This window comes from Pongo abelii, chromosome 14, assembly GCF_028885655.2.
Source record: "Pongo abelii isolate AG06213 chromosome 14, NHGRI_mPonAbe1-v2.0_pri, whole genome shotgun sequence".
Taxonomy (NCBI): domain Eukaryota; kingdom Metazoa; phylum Chordata; class Mammalia; order Primates; family Hominidae; genus Pongo; species Pongo abelii.
This window is the reverse complement of record NC_071999.2, coordinates 50,470,419-50,486,886: the sequence shown is the minus strand read 5'-3', so window position 1 is coordinate 50,486,886 and position 16,468 is coordinate 50,470,419. Positions and strand designations below refer to the sequence as shown.

At 40.8% G+C, this 16,468-nt stretch overlaps 1 protein-coding gene across 2 annotated transcripts in view; it reads right to left on the bottom strand.

The window, feature by feature from the left end:
• Positions 1-16,468, bottom strand: part of COG3 (component of oligomeric golgi complex 3) — a 71,880-nt gene that overhangs the window by 26,927 nt on the left and 28,485 nt on the right. Inside the window, exons 13-17 of one of the 2 annotated variants that reach the window (XM_054528987.2) lie at positions 16,224-16,384; positions 9,360-9,465; positions 2,934-3,058; positions 890-979; positions 133-386 (exon numbers count right to left, since the gene is read on the bottom strand). In XM_054528987.2, the coding sequence (XP_054384962.1) occupies positions 171-386; positions 890-979; positions 2,934-3,058; positions 9,360-9,465; positions 16,224-16,384 (698 nt within the window). In that variant the 3' untranslated portion in view covers positions 133-170. The remainder of the gene's footprint in view (positions 1-132; positions 387-889; positions 980-2,933; positions 3,059-9,359; positions 9,466-16,223; positions 16,385-16,468) is intronic. The other variant, XM_024230949.3, reaches the window with a different exon arrangement.

Genomic DNA, 16,468 nt, shown 5'->3' with positions numbered 1-16,468 from the left:
CTTCACCTCTGGAGGTTGAGGCTGCAGTGAACAGAGATCATACCACTGCACTCCAGCTTAGGTGACAGAGTAAGACCCTCTCTCAAAAAAAAAAAAAAAAAAAAAAAATAGGCCGGGCACAGTGGCTCATACCTGTAATTCCAGCACTCTGGGAGGCTGAGGTGGGCAGATCACTTGAGCCGAGGAGTTTGAGACCAGCCTGAGCAACATGACAAAATCCTGTCTCCACAAAAAATACAAAACTTGGCCGGGGCATGAAGGTACATGCCTGTAGTCCCAGATTCTTGGGAGGCTGAGGTAGGAGGATGGATTGAGCTCAGGAGATCGAGGCTGTAGTGAGCTATGATCACACCACTGCACTTCAGCCAGGGAGACAAAGCAAGATCCTGTCTCAAAAACAAACAAACAAAATTGTAAGCCACACAGTCATGGTGACTCCTTCTAGTCACACAACCCAGAGCCACAATTACCTGTCCTCAAAATTGACTGACTCATTTCCTCCATGTAAGAACATTCAACTATTTAAAACATTATCGTAGAGAGAGATGATTATAAATTGTGATGTTTCCTTGAAAATGCTTTCTTGGTATTCCAGGGAAATAGTACCATTTCTCCAGTGGCTAGGACTACAACAAGAAACCTTTACGCTACAGAATGTGTAACCTAAATACCACTTTTGGTACTTTAGCAAAGTTGGACTCTCTTATATAGTACAGTCTTTATTTAGCACTATAATGAAATAACAGTTTCTCTCAAAGAGCCTCAAAATTCAATCATGTTAAACAAATCCTACTGCCAAAACAGCTTTAAACTTCTGTGCCTATAAGTAAATGCTATATTCCACAATATTTTACCAGGAAACAGGATTTCACCTAACACTTCATCAAACCTTGTTTTTGCTGATAGACTCTGACGCTCCCAGTAAGGACTGAATGCAGGCAGACAATGCTTCCTGTGATAATCCTTGGAACACTGCCCTCTGGTGGAATAAAAGAGAATAATCAGCCTGTGGCACTTGACAAAACGAAAAAAAAGGAAAATCCTAGGCTGTAAGTGCAAATGACAATGCCTGCTTGCCCTCATGGTTGGATTAATTTACTACTTGTATGATCCTTCCTGGTTTCCTATTCCAATGCAACCTTTCTAGACCAACACATAGGTATGTAATATGCAGTCATCTCTGGAAACATTCATGTGACCATTCAATAAATATTGATTAGCATGCTAGGCACTGTGCTAGATGCTAGAAATATAGGCAGGCATGGTTCTGACCTCATGGAGCCTTCGCTCCAGCACGATCTCATATGGGGCTGTTTTTTAAATCTCTAAAACCAACTTTAAAACAAACCCTCAGTAAATCCACTTCTAAAAATACATCATAATTGTATTTTAGGAAATCATGTACATGGCTCTTCATTACAGTATTATGTAGAACAGCCATAAACTGGAAATAACATAAATGTTCAAAGACACGGGACTGACAAATAAAATAGAACTAAATCTAAATTATAGAATACTGTTTATGAAATCAAAGAATGCTGAAGGAAGCGGTGAAATTCATAATGGAGTTTAAAAAAAAAAAAAACAGGTTACCAAATGGTATGGGCAATATGATTCTTAATTTAATTCTGCCATTACTATCTTCCCAGAGGTGTGGCATGGTGGTTGGACCAGGACTCCTGTCAGTCCCCTTGCTTCCCTCCCAGCCTCCACTCTACATAAATATGAGCCTATTCATTATTAGGCCACTGTCCTGGGCCCTGGTCTCCAACTTGATGTTATTCTCTTTTTACATTGCTTCTCCCCGTTCTGTGGTTTCCCACAAGGCTATTACTATAGGAAGGAGAGATCAGAGCTGCCACCTGCTGGGTCACTAACCCTGCCTAAGAGAGCTTAAGATGAGCAGCTTAGACCAAGACCCTCGCCTTCCCTTGCTCAGCCTTAATGTATTTTACACTGGATTGTCTTTCCTCACCTTTGATCGGTAAGACTAAAAGTGTTAAGATTTGAATATAAGCTATGTGAAAAAAGAATAAGCAAGCCTAAGGCATAAGACAAAACTGGCATAGTGACCTCCTCAGGCCTACCTACTATTAAGCTAAAATCCCTGTTAAGCACCCTAAGAGGCTTTATTTACTAGAGTCTGTGATGACAATGGGTTCTATGTGGAATATGCCTCCTGCGTATTTTCCTTGGGATCCTGACTCCACTGCAGGAAGTTGCTGAATCTTAGCCTAATATCATTATTCAATAAACCTAATGGACACCCTGGGGAGGAAGAGATGCCAAATGTCCAAACCTCTCTCTGGAAGAGATCTCAGGCGCTGGGCAAAAAGGCTGAGACATCTAAGTCTGTAAAGGTGATCTGGGCCTGTCCTTAAGAGTCCCAGAACTGGGCAAAAGGCACTTTTGGTAGCCTTTCAAAATCTATAAGCACAAAGCCCAGCAATTATGCATTTTAAATTAAATATAGAGTAGTATACATTCTACTTACCCAATGAAACAACTGTACAGTCCTAGGACTCCGGTATAAAATATCTCTGTGGTGTAAGGGTAAATGCATACTCCTTTTGAACCATATCCTTAAGAAATAGTGGCATCTACACAATTCATTACATGACTGCTGTATTTAATCATTGCTCTAAATGCAGTCAGGGTCTTCTCCTCAGGAATGCACATATGAAACAGTCATGCAAAATTTGCCCACAATTTTGAGGTGTCCATAGACTCCCCAAAGCCCATTACTGAATTATAAGTTTCTATAGAAAGTTCAGGTTAGAAATTCCTAAATTAGCTTGACCTCAAGTTACTTCTATATCTAAAAATCATGATTTTAAGAATATCCAACAAAATACTTTATCAAGATCTTAAAATGTAAATTAAAAAATATTTCAAGTGAAAGAGCAAGCAATTCACAGTAAAGATACACGTACATCTATGCATCTGTATAATTTGGAGAGACAGACAAGAGTTCTTCGAACTGTAGGATACCACATTCCATGAAGATCTGCTGGAGAAATTGTGGTCTGTGGTCTAGGATTGAGGGATTCTGTTGAACCTAAAACCCAAGTGGAAAAGAAGACACATTTCACACATGTGGATATTTGTCTTACAATAATTTACATGGCAACTATAAACTGCTTATTCTCATTAGCTGTCAATAGCTAGAGGGCACCAATTTTTTCCCACCTCAGTTTTCATCAAGAATACCCTAAGAAATCTAAATCAGTGACAGGCGAGATTTAACACAGTAAGTGAGAATACACATGAATATGGACATACATACATTCCAGTTTCATATATATATGCTCAACCCAAGTTGCTTTTCCCAAATTGTGATCAATAATCTTTATGGAACATAGGAAAAGCATAATCACATTATAGAATGCAGCCATTAAAAAGGAGGCAGATCGGCCGGGCACAGTGGCTCACGCCTGTAATCCCAGCACTTTGGGATGCCGAGGCAGGCGGATCATGAGGTCAGGAGTTCGAGACCATCCTGACCAATGTGGTGAAACCTCGTCTCTACTAAAAATACAAAAATTAGGCGTGGTGGTGTGTGCCTGTAGTCCCAGCTACTGGGGAGGCTGAGGCAGGAGAATCGCTTGAACCTGGGAGCCGGAGGTTACAGTGAGCCAAGATCTCGCCACTGCACTCCAGCCTGGGCAACAGAGTGAGACTACGTCTGAAAAAAAAAAAAAAGGAAGCAGATCTCTATGTAGTCATGAGGAAGGAAGCAGGTGGGAGCCTGTGGAGGTGGGGGAGTAACAAGAAAACAAAGCACTTCTAAACAAGGGGATTAATCAAATTAGGTTCACCTGTCAGCCTGTCTTCCACACTCTGAGTCAAATCACATACAGGCCTAGTTAGTACATCCAATTCCCAGGTGACCAGAGCGGGCTTCCCCCACCACTGGGAAGGTCAGAAAAGGCAGACTCTGGCGACTGTGAGGAAGAGCAGGTGGGGAGTATGGTTGAGCAAAGACACCTCTGTAAGGGAAGTACAATCACTTCTGGGTCGAGGGACCAAATTTCAAATGAAGCACGAAAAGTGGAGCTGGTATAATACTTTGAGACAACAGGTGATATTGAAAGATGGACTAGGCATTAGAGGCCATTAGCAAACTCATTAAATTTTTAGTGCAATAATGGTTTATTGTTAAGTAAAAGATGTCATTATTTTTTGGAGATGCTGAAATACTCAACGGTGAAGTGTCAATGATGTCAATAATTTAAAATAGTTCAAAAAATATACATTTACACACACACCCCAATGCATACACATATATGTGTATATATGTGTGTATATATATATGTGTGTGTGTGTGTATATATATATAAATATATATAAAAAATAAAATGTTAAGTCTTGAATCAAAGTTGTGGGTATGGGTGTTCATCATTCATCTTTCTTTCAACTTTTCTGTATATTTGGAATGTTTTCAATAATAAGAAAATAGAAGTAGATCTATGATACACTGGTAATAAGTTACAGAGCACACATTAATTCCTTTTTATAAATGGTTATAGCAGCACATGCTTACAAGAAGGCCTGGAGGTTGTATAGCACAGATTTGAGGGGAACAGGATGAGGGAAATGTTGAAGCTTAAGTGCTTTCTTTCCTTTTTTTTTTTTTTTTTTTGAGATGGACCTAGGCTCTGTCACCTAGGCTGGAGTGCAGCGGCACGATCTCGGCCCACTGCAACCTCCGTCTCCTGGGTTCAAGTGATTCTTCTGCCTCAGCCTCCTGAGTAGCTCGGACCACAGGCTCATGCCACCACACCTGGCTCATTTTTTGTATTTTTAGTAGAGACAGGGTTTCACCATGTTGGTCAGGATGGTCTTGATCTCCTGACCTAGTGATCCACCCACCTCAGCCTCCCAAAGTGCTGGGATTACAGGCATGAGCCACCACACCCAGCCTTTTTTTTTTCTTTTTTTCTGAGACAGAGTCTGGCTCTGTTGCCCAGGCTGGAGTACAGTGGCACGATCTCAGCTCACTGCAACCTCCGCCTCTTGGGGTCAAGCAATTCTTGTGCCTCAGCCTCCCGAGTAGCTGGAATTACAGGCATGTGCCACCACACCCAGCTAATTTTTGTATTTTTAGTGGAGACGGGGTTTTGCCATGTTAGTCAGGCTGGTCTCAAACTCCTGACCGTGGGTGATCTGCCCGCCTCAGCCTCCCAAAGTGCTGGAAATTACAGGTGTGAGCCACTGTGCCTGGCCAGTACTTTCACTTTACAATTCTGTAAGCTTTTTTTCCAAAAACAAGTACTACTTGTATAATTTTTTTCTCTCTCTCTCTCACCACTCTTTAACTTGTATAATTTTTAAATTTCTTCCATAAGAGCTCACTTTAAACTAACATTTAATTTGTATTAAGTTTCTTAAAGAAAAAGAATAAACAAATTACACCAAAGAATATTTAGGAGATGAAATATTTATAGTTTTCCTTAGGAATATGGTATGTGCAGGATCCCTTCTTCAAAATAAAGTGCCAAAAGAATTCTCCCAAATAAAAGTTTAGTCAAACAAATGTGTTTAAGTACTTTAAAGCCAGAAGTCGGCTTGTGTTCATTTTTTCCCTTTCCTATGTAACTAATACTAGAGTTCACCGGGGCAAACCATCAAAAGCCAAGTGCCCTCTGGCTGCCTCTCCTGAGGAGCAGAGCAGGCCCCGGGACCAGGGCTTCTCCCACAGCCCTCCCGCACGTCTGCCTCCGTCGTCCTCCACGGGCCTCACCTCCCCCTTACTTGCTCTACATACAGAACAAAGCTGTACTTTTTGAGGTACTGATAACTGGTCTCTTCACAAGATGGGTCCCTCCACCAATCTGCCCTGACACCTCCTTCTATGCCATGAACTTCACATCATTTAAAGCCCTCCTTTCAGAGGCTTCTCATTCTCTCACTTCCAGCTTTAGAGGTGGGAACCAGGGAACCAGGAAACCAGGAAAAGTGATTATGACGTACTCTTTTTGGTTTTGCTCCACTTCCTACCTGACTCAGAGCCTTGCTTTCCACCCCAAGTTCTATCGCCATTGTGATAACACTGATAACTGCACAGATGACGAGCTGTTCATCCTTACCTTCTCAACCCCGAAGACTTTCTCTTCCATCCTCACACGCCTACCCCAGGGGCAGATTTTCTTAATACTTGCAGAATCGCATTCTTATTACTTTCTACAGACTTCCTTCTTCCTCTCAACTATTCCACCTCTAAAGTTTTAAAACTTAGCATGCCACTTTACAACTACAATGTTCTTGAGATTTCAATCTTCTCACCTGTTTACGCAAACTACACTGCCAACCCCTCCTCCTCTGACATCAATCACACTCTCTCACTTGCCCACTTCTGACCTCGCTGGCTGTTCTTTCTTGGTGGGCTTAGTTTACTCCTCTATCTCCATTTGCTCCTTAACGTCAGCACTGGCTCAGTTTCTCTCCCAAGACGTCTGCTACAGTCACTCTACAATCTGTCCTAGGATGATCTTACACAAGCCCAAAGCACCAACTACACCTCATCCTTTATTTCTACATCAGTCTTTCTCTCTACAGCTCTAGGGCAGTGCTGTCCAATAGAAATAATGTAAATCATAAATGTGACACAGTAAAACGTCACATTTTAAGAAGTAAAAAAGCTAGCCAGGCGTGATGGCATGAGCCTACACTCCCAGCTACTTGGGAGGCTGAGGTGGGAGGTTAGCTTTAAGCCCAAGAGGCAGAGGTTGCTGTAAGCCAGTATCATGCCACTGCACTCCAGCCTACCCGACAGAACCAAACCCTGTCTCCAAAAAAAGAGTAAAAAGAGGCCAGGCACAGTGGCTCACATCTGTAATTCTAGCACTTTGGGAGGCCAAGGTGGGAGGACTGCTTGAGCCCAGGAGTTCAAGACTCATCCTGGGCAACACAGCAAGACTCCATGTCTATTAAAAAAAAAAAAAATGGCTGGGCATGGTGGCCCATGCCTGTAATCCCAGCACTTTGGGAGGCCAAAACAGGAGGATTGCTTGAGCACAGAAGTTCAAAACCAGCCTGGGCAACACAGTGAGACCTCATCTCTTCGAAAGAAAAAAAAAAAAGTAAAAAGAAAGCAGGATTGGCCAGGCACAGTGGCTCACACCTGTAATCCCAGCACTTTAGGAGGCCAAGGCAGGCAGATCACTTGAGGTCAGGAGTTCGAGACCAGCCTGGCCAACACATAGCGAAACCCCATATCTACTAAAAAATACAAAAATTAGCTGGGCGTGCTGGTGCGCACCTGTAGTCCCAGCTACTCGGGAGGCTGAGGGAGGAGAACTGCTTGAACCCGGGAGGCGGAGGCTGCAGTGAGCCAAGACTGCACCACTGCACTCCAGCCTGGGCAACAGAGTGAGACTCTGTCTCTCAAAAAAATTAAAAAAAAAAGGAAGCAGGATTAATTTTAGTATATTTTATTCAATCCAATATGTTCAAAATATCATTTTAACATGTAATCGATATAAAAATTACTGAGATATTTTCCTTTTTTTTTTTATTTTTCTGAGATGGAGTCTCACTCTTCGCCCAGGCTGGAGTACAGTGGCACAATCTCGGCTCATGGCAACCTCCACCTCCCAGGTTCAAGAGATTCTCCTGCCTCATCTGCCCGAATAGCTAGGATTACAGGCGCATGCAGCCACGCCTGGCTAACTTCTGTATTTTTAGTAGAGACGGGGTTTCACCATGTTGGCCAGCCTGGTCTTGAACTCCTGACCTCAGGTGATCCGCCCGCCTCAGCCTCCCAAAGTGCTAGGATTATAGGCGTGACCCACTGCACCCAGCCTGTTTTCCATTCCTTATATCATACTAAGTCTTGGAAATCTGGTGTGAATCTTACACAATTATGGCACATTCAGACTAGCCACAATTACAGCACATTCAGACTAGCCACATTTCACATGCTCAATGGCAGTGGCTACCATATTGGACAGTACAGCTTCTAGAACCATATAATACAGACCTTCTCAGTTGTTCCACATGGACCTTATTCAACCCTCACATCTGAGGTGCCATCAAATTCTACTGATTCAAACTTCTAACCATATCCCTCATCTCTGTATTTCTCTCCATCCCCCCAACACCATCCTGGTTCAAACCACCTTTATCTTTCAGATGGAAAAACATAACAACTTCCTGATCAGTCTCTACAGTTCTGCCAATAACCCATTACTGCCTCATTGTAATGCCAGCAATAGGTTAAAAAGTAGGCTTTAGTGGGGAAAGAGAAAACGCACAAGTCCGGGGTTGGCAAGACAGAAATGTACTCTCGTCTCTCCAGTACTCATAAAGAGGTATACTAGGACCAAGAGGTATACTAGGACATGGTATGGGTTCTATTGCAGAGGAGGAAATTTCAGCCCTCTGTGGGTCCTCCCTCCTACAGGGCGAGCATGATAAAATGGCTTTGTCAGATGGGCAATATCCAGCTGCTTGACAGTCTGGATTTAGTGTAGCAACTGTTTATAGAGTAGACTCAGAACACCTGATGATGCCCTTCACCTGGGGATCTTGAGGTAGCTGGGGCTCTTTAAAGCCCATGGTGTTACAGTACCCACCTTCCCAGTCGTCCTATGGGGAGCTAGGCTTTAGGGCCACTCTTATAGCTGGGTGGGGAAGGGATGGCTTACTTCCCATCTAGCTTGCTATCTAGGTCCCTAATGAGTATCCAGGGTGATTCTTGGGACAATTTTGCTCCTTGTATAACATGTACCCTAGTCCAAGCCATCCCATACAACTGTGTCAATAATATTTTACTCCAGTCCCAGACACTCAGTCTGTTTACAAAATGCAAATCTGATGGTCCAGTCACCATGATACGCTATGCCAGCTAGAAGTCCAAAGGCCATGAGACTATCACATGACATCTATCCCTATCTGGCCTATTTTACCTGCTCCTTCCCCACATACAACCTGGGCCCAAACATACCAAACCACTTGAATTATGCAAAATAGCCATGGTTTTCCATTCCTGCATGCCTTCCTACATTCTATTCTATCTATCTTAAACAAACTTACTTCACCTGGCTCTCTCACACTCTGTATAAACACATTATAGCTCTCAGACACCACACCCCACACTGAGCCCACCTTCCCACACACAGAGCTCATCTCCCTTCGCAATTTCCATGCCCCTCATCCATGGTCCAAGGGCACCCTGTGCAAACCATTAGCATCTCACTCACCACTGAATTCTGTCTGTGGCTTGGCAATCTCCCCCCATAAAGTGTGGGCTACTCAAAGGCACAAGTTGTTTTTCATGCCTGGGACAGGACAAGTCCTCAGTAAAGGTTTGTTAACCCAAATGAATAAATGCTGGCAGTTAAGACATCATAACATACCAGATTTTGTCAGACTGTTAGACTCTCCTTCTTCTAAGTGAACATCTGAAAACGAAGCTTCTGAAGGTACCTTCTTCTGTTCATCTTTCAAACTCTGTGCAATTTGCTGTATAAAGAAATCAGAAGGAATGTTATCGTTTTCAGCAGTGTTTGGCAACATGAACATGTTCTTTATACAAAGTACATATATATTTTTTCAACTTGACATTTGGAAACTATTCAGATTTAAGACTGGATACATTCTGAATATCAGAAATGTTTTTGTTCAAGTAACTGGCCAATCCAAATAACAGGCTTTTTCTTTATGTGATAATAGCTACAATATGCTATTTTTGAAACAGATATTTTTTAAAAATTAGCATAGACTCACTGCCTAAAGAATATCATGCAGTATACAAAGGAGGACACCAACTACTAAATTAGTAATGAAAATCCCACTAATTTACATTAATTATAAAGATGGAAATACACAGAAATGAAGACCTAACAGTCATTTAGTTACTGTCAAAAAGAATGGCCAATCATAAAAATGAGACAATGGACTTTGGGAATTCCGGGGCAAAGACTGGGAGGCGGGTAAGGCATAAAAGACTCCATATTGGGTAAAGTGTACACTGTTTGGGTGACAGGTGCACTAAAGTCTCAGAAATCACCACTAAACAACTTATCCATGTAACCAAAAACCACCTGTACTCAAAAAACTATTGAAATTAAAAAAAAAAAAATTAATGGCCAGAGAATTGATTAGGAAACAGACTCCCTACCACACAGGCCAGTCCACTCATTCTGCATGCAGAAATTGGAAAGTACAGCTAATCCCTAACCAGCATGCAGATGTCACAGCCAGACCACTCTTATACCCCAGTCCCTCACCAAAAGAAAAACAAAGTAAGCACATTTACCGCAAGTGGTTACCCTTAAGCCAAAAGGTCTACTACACAAGGGAGCATCCAGGATACAGGCCATGTAATGACTGAATAAACATACCAAATATACCACTAAACTACACTGGGAGGGGAGCATATAGAAAACTTTATCACCTAACATCCTATCAGACACAGCAATTAAAACAGGCATTCTTATCTATAATACAAAAACTGATATTCCTAATGAAGGCCAGGAGGGGAGGAAAAGGAGGGAGCACCATTCGCTAGATCAGGCTGGGAAACAGACCTAGTCTTCACCATACCTGCTTTGTGGCCCTCAAAGTCAAGGCAGCTCCTGCAAATGGACCACCCATCTGCTCCCTGTTGTTATCCGCAATACCAAGATACATAAAGATAATTCCTGCTATGGACCACAGCAAAGAAACAGCCCCCACTGCCTGCCCTACAAGGGGATCTGATCCCTGCAAGGTTGATTCTGTATATTATTTAAAAAGTAACAACATATAAATAATTAATATAACTAGCCAAAATGCAATAAGTTTAAATAGAAGTCAGAGGAAGAGATGTGAGTTTAGGAGAACATCCTCAAAACAGGTAAGGGCATATTTCCAGCCTGTTAACTTTAAAACGAACATACCTATTATTACACATTTATCCACCTAGGCATTGAAATAAATTAGGTTAAGTCAAAATGCTGGTGAGGATGTGGAGCAACAGGAATGATCTAGTACACACAAGTATTTCTATGCTGTCACCTGAGAGAGCTTAAAAGCTACAATACCCCTGTAGCAACGAGCACACCTAATGCCCAGATCTGTTTCTAATACAATCCTTCAATAAAGGAACCAGCACTCCTTGAAGAAATGGTCGATTCTAGGACAGAGACAGGAAATATACTGATGCACCTGAAGTTCTTATAGTGCCAGGAAATAACGAAGTTCTCAAAATAAAAAATCTACATAAATGAGTATGTCAAAAGGACATAGGAGCCAACTGAAAGAGCTCCCAGTGGTGAAAGCTGGAGCAGCAAAATAAAGTACCAGTGAACTATAACCCAAAGTATGAATAAATATCCGTTAAGTCCACACTGAATCAGTAAGTGATTGAATCAACAAATTGGAAAAAGAGACAAATCTCCCTTACAGATAAGTTCCATGTATTTATACAGATACTTTGCCCTCGAAAAAGGTAGAGCACAACCCACTCCTTGAGCATGGGTTACACATGGGACTTCCTTCCAAAGAGTACAGTGTGGAAAGTGAGGAAGAGGAGTAACTGCACGGTGGTGAAACCTGACAACACTACTTCAGCCAGATGGTCAAGTTCAATATCAACAGTGAACATTTATGTTGAAAGGCTATACCCTTAATATGATGTAATAACAATGGCATTTTACACCACTGTGGTTTTCCTCCCAAAAACCCAAAACACTAATCTAATCATAAGGATAACATCAGACGAATTCCAACAAAGGGGCATCGTATAAAAAGCTTGAAATACTCATGACAACACTATAAACCAGTTCTCAACACTGCTAAGTCATCAAAAACAAGAAAAATCTGAAAAACTGTCACAGACAAAAGGAGCCTAAAAAGACATAAAAACTAAGTGCAATGTGGTGTTGTAAATGGGATCCTGAAATAGAAAAAGACATGAAAAACACTAAGAAAATCTGAATAAACTATGGACCTTAGTAAATAAATACCAGTGACTCACTACTGGTTCATTAATTGTGGCAAATGTATCACACCAATAGAAGATCTTAGTAATAGGAGCAACTGGGTGCAGGGTATATAAAAACTGTACCACCTTCTCAATTTTTCTGTAAATCTCAAACTGTCTTACAATATAAAGTCTATTTTAAAAATAAAAATAAAAGAAATTAGGACATTTGACATCCAAGAAAAGCAGTCTAAATAGAAACAGGATAGTATCTGAGCCACATCTGACAACTTTAACAACACAGATTGGCACTTTGTGACAAAAGATATGCTGATGAATACAGGATACACTTAGGAAGAAATTATCTTTAATCTATTTTCCACAGATATTTAGGTCTATAGCACTCCTTAGATAAACTAATTAAGCAAGATTAGTGTTTAGACCTGGCAAAAATTAGATTACATTTTTTTAAAATTTAATAGCTTACAGATTTCTCAAGATTATATTTTTTTAAAACATGTTAGAAACATGATGACTTAGCAAAATTATTTCAAGGGACATTTTTTAAATTCACTAGCATCAAAACTGCCTCTGGAATTTTTCAAATAAAATAATCAGGCCTCTAATATATATATATATTTTTTTTTTTTTCTTTTTTTTTTAAGGCAGTGTCTCACTTTGTGACCCAGGCTGGAGTACAGTGGCACAATGACAGCTCACCCCAGCCTCCATCTCCCGGGCTCAGGTGATCCTCTCACCTCTGCCTCCTGAGTAGCTAGGACTACAGCCGCCACCATGCCTGCCTCATTTTTGTATTTTTTGTAGAGACGGGGTTTCACTGTGTTGCGCAGGCTAGTCTTGAACTACTGGGCTCAAGCGATTCGCCCACCTTGGCCTCCCACAGTGCTAGTATTACAGGTGGAGCCACCAAGCCTGGCCAAGACTATTTTTAAAAAGTCAAATGTTCTGTTTTTAAATATTTCAAGGGTTAAATAAATGACAACAGCCACTGTCTCTCATATGACTACCAGCATTAAGTGCTTTCTGGGTCATTATCTTTACTCTTACAACAATCCTCCAGGGTCAGTATTACGCCTGTTTTATAAATAATTAAACATACTAATAAAAGATAAGAAAGAGCTACTAACTGGGCTGGGATTTGTACCCAGGTCTATCTCACTCTTACATTTCCCCAATGCCATGCAAATGGCAAACTTATATGGGCAAAAATCTGCAGATCTATATTTAGAATCAAATGTCTGACAGCAATCTCATTATATATCTTAGTAGGATATATTCTAAGAACAAAAGTAGTATAAAAATCTTGAATTAAGTTTGCTATTAGTCATGGCATTAGTGTTGTAATTCTGAAATTATTTTGCGTATGTTGTAACTTGAAGCAAATGAGTAAATACATTAGAGGTGCTAGGAACCAGGGTTTCTTCTGTGAGACTGGAAACACGAATACGAGATATGGGAAAAGGAAGAACCCTGTGGAACTGGATCTGAACTGGAGATTTCAGTATGAACTCATGATATTTTAAAATGTATATTTTCTAGCTCTTTAAAGAGGGCTAGAAGTAATCCACCACTAGAAATGAGCACACCTAATACTCAGATCTTGTTTTCTAAATACCACCCTCCTTCCCCTTAAGGAACCAAGGGTTCCTGGAGAAAGACCTGACCGTAGGTCTGGAGCAAGGAATGTGAAACATTCCTGGAGCAAGGAAAAGGTGAATGCCTGGATCATCTTGGGCAAGAAAACAAAGGACTCTAGATTGACCAAGAAAAAAATAAAGAAGATTCAAATTACTAGAATCATATGGCATTGCAAGGAGCCCAAAATAGCCAAAACAATTTGAAAAAAAAAAAAAAGAACGAAATAGCAAAACTGCTTCCCAAGTACAAAATTTATTACAAAACAACTGTAATCCAGACAGTCTGGTGCTAGCACAAGGATAAGACATAAAAGATGAATGGAATAAACTTGAGAGTCCAAAAACAAAACAAAAAACCATTAATCTATGGTCAACTGATTTTCAACAAGGGTGCCAAGACCATCCAATAGACAAATAATAGCCTTTTCAATAAATGATGCTGGAACAATTGGATAGCCACATGCAGAAGAATGAAACTGGACCCCTACTTCACATCATATACAATTTCTTGAAATCGCTTGAACCCGGGAGGCAGAAGTTGCAGTGAGCCAAGATGGCGCCACTGCACTCCAGCCTGGGTGAAAAGAGTGAAACTATGTCTCAAAAAAAAAAAAGACATCTGAAGGACAAATGGGGAAATTTCAGTATGGACTATATATAAATAATATTATTGAATTAATGTTAATTTCCTTAAATACAAAAATGATACTGTGGTTATATGAACAATTGTCATTATTCTTACGAGAATAAGAACTGAAGTACTTAGGAATGAGGAGTCATGATGTCTGCAACTTTCAAATGGCTCAGCAACACACACACACAAAGAGTTAAAGTAAATGTGATGAAATATTAACAACTGGTGAATCTGAAAAATAAGTTCTAGATACTTGATGATATTAAGGAACTACACTGTTTTTAGGTGTGATAATTATATTATGGTTGTGTTAAAAATAAAAATGCCCTTAACTTTTTAGAGTTACCTACTGAAAAGTTTTTTTTTAATTTTGTTATTGTTGTTTTGCTTATTTAACCTCTTGACTCGATATCTTTACTCATTGGTTTCTGCTACTTAGAAGGAGTAACCCAGAATCTATTAACCTTCAGGAGTGTAAATTTATATTCTGTCCTGCTTAGCCTTCAGTGGTCACACTTTTTTGTTGTTGTTGTTGTTGTTGTTGAGACAAGGTCTGGCTCTGTCGCCCAGGCTGGAGTGCAGTGGCGTGATCTCGGCTCCCTGAAACCTCCACCTCCTGGGCTCAAGTAATCTTCCCATCTCAACCTCCTGAGTAGCTGGGATCACAGGAGCACACCATCACACCTGGTTAATTTTTGTATTTTTAGTAGAGATGGGGTTTCTTGCCATGTTGCCCAGGCTGGTCTCGAAATCCTGAGATTAAGTGATCCTCCCACCTAGGCCTCTCAAAGTGCTGTGATTACAGGCATGAGCCACCATTCCCGGCCTAAAGTATTTACTCATTGAAATCATGTTTGGAATTTGCTTTAAAATAATTAATGGGGGTGAAAGGGAGTACAAAAAGTCTAGCCATGTTGAAGCTGAGGTAATGGTACCTAAGAGTTCATCATATTACAGTTTCTACTTTTGCTTATATTTGAAAATTTCCATTTAAGAAGTTCTAATTCTGTTTCAATACTAATATCTTAGGCATTATTTAAAGTCTGTCCAGAACTCAAAGAAAACGAAGACATATATGGAACTGAAAGATCAGGAAGATAAACCCAAGTCTTCAAACCATAAACTGGATACTTGTAAGGTATAATTTTGAGGAGATGGCCTCCAGGGTTTTTATGAGGGAGCATGACACACGGTTACATCATCGCCGTCAACCTGGTGGCTCCTACATTATCAACCTTCTTCTATGCCACTTATTCAAAAAAAAGAGAAATCACAGGGATCACTAATTCAATTTTAAAATTGAGAATGTGTATTTCCTGCCAATGGGAAGGGAATGGAATAGAATGTTTATAAAACATAACTTGAAGGGGCCGGGTGCAGTGGCTCACGCAGGTAATCCCAGCACCTTGGGAGGCCGAGGCAGGCGGATCACAAGGTCAGGAGATTGAGACCATCCTGGCTAACACAGTGAAACCCCGTCTCCACTAAAAATATAAAAAATTAGCCAGGTGTGGTGGCGGGCGCCTGTAGTCCCAGCTACTCAGGAGGCTGAGGCAGGAGAATGGCGCGAACCCATGAGGTAGAGCTTGCAGTGAGCCAAGATTGCGCCACTGTACTCCAGCCTGGGCGACAGAGCGAGACTCCATCTCAAAAAAATAAAAAATAAAAAATAACTTGAAGGAAAGACAACCTAACAAACTATTTTTAATTCTTTTAAATTTTATCTCCTTTAATTTTTATGGCAAACTTATCTTGATTTTACATTTTGAGGAAGAATTAAAAAGAAAAATCCCATTTTAACTAGTAAAAAACATCTAGGCTAGGCACAGTGGCTCACGCCTGTAATCCCAGCACTTGGGAGGCCGAGGCAGGTGGATCACTTGAGCTCAGGAGTTCGAGATCAGCCTGGGCAACAAGGGGAGACCCTGTCTCTATTTTAATATATAAATTTTTTAAAAAATAATAAATAAAACATCTAAAAGCTGTGTGGGGGCAGATGGCAGATCAAGTAAGGAGACCCTACCTCCATCATGACTAACTTATCGGGATATGCCAGATCTCCAGGAGCTGGTTTATAGCCCGTGATGTCCGTCTGAATATAGATGTGGGTTCGGTAGACGAGCCGCTCCTGTACATCTTCTAACATCTGCTTGACTCCAGCTGCAAATGCCCCCAGTTGCTCAGCTGATAAAAAAGTGCAATCATCCATTCTTTTAGATTTAGAAAAACACTTTCTTTTAAACAAGCAAAGATGTTACTAAATTGTTC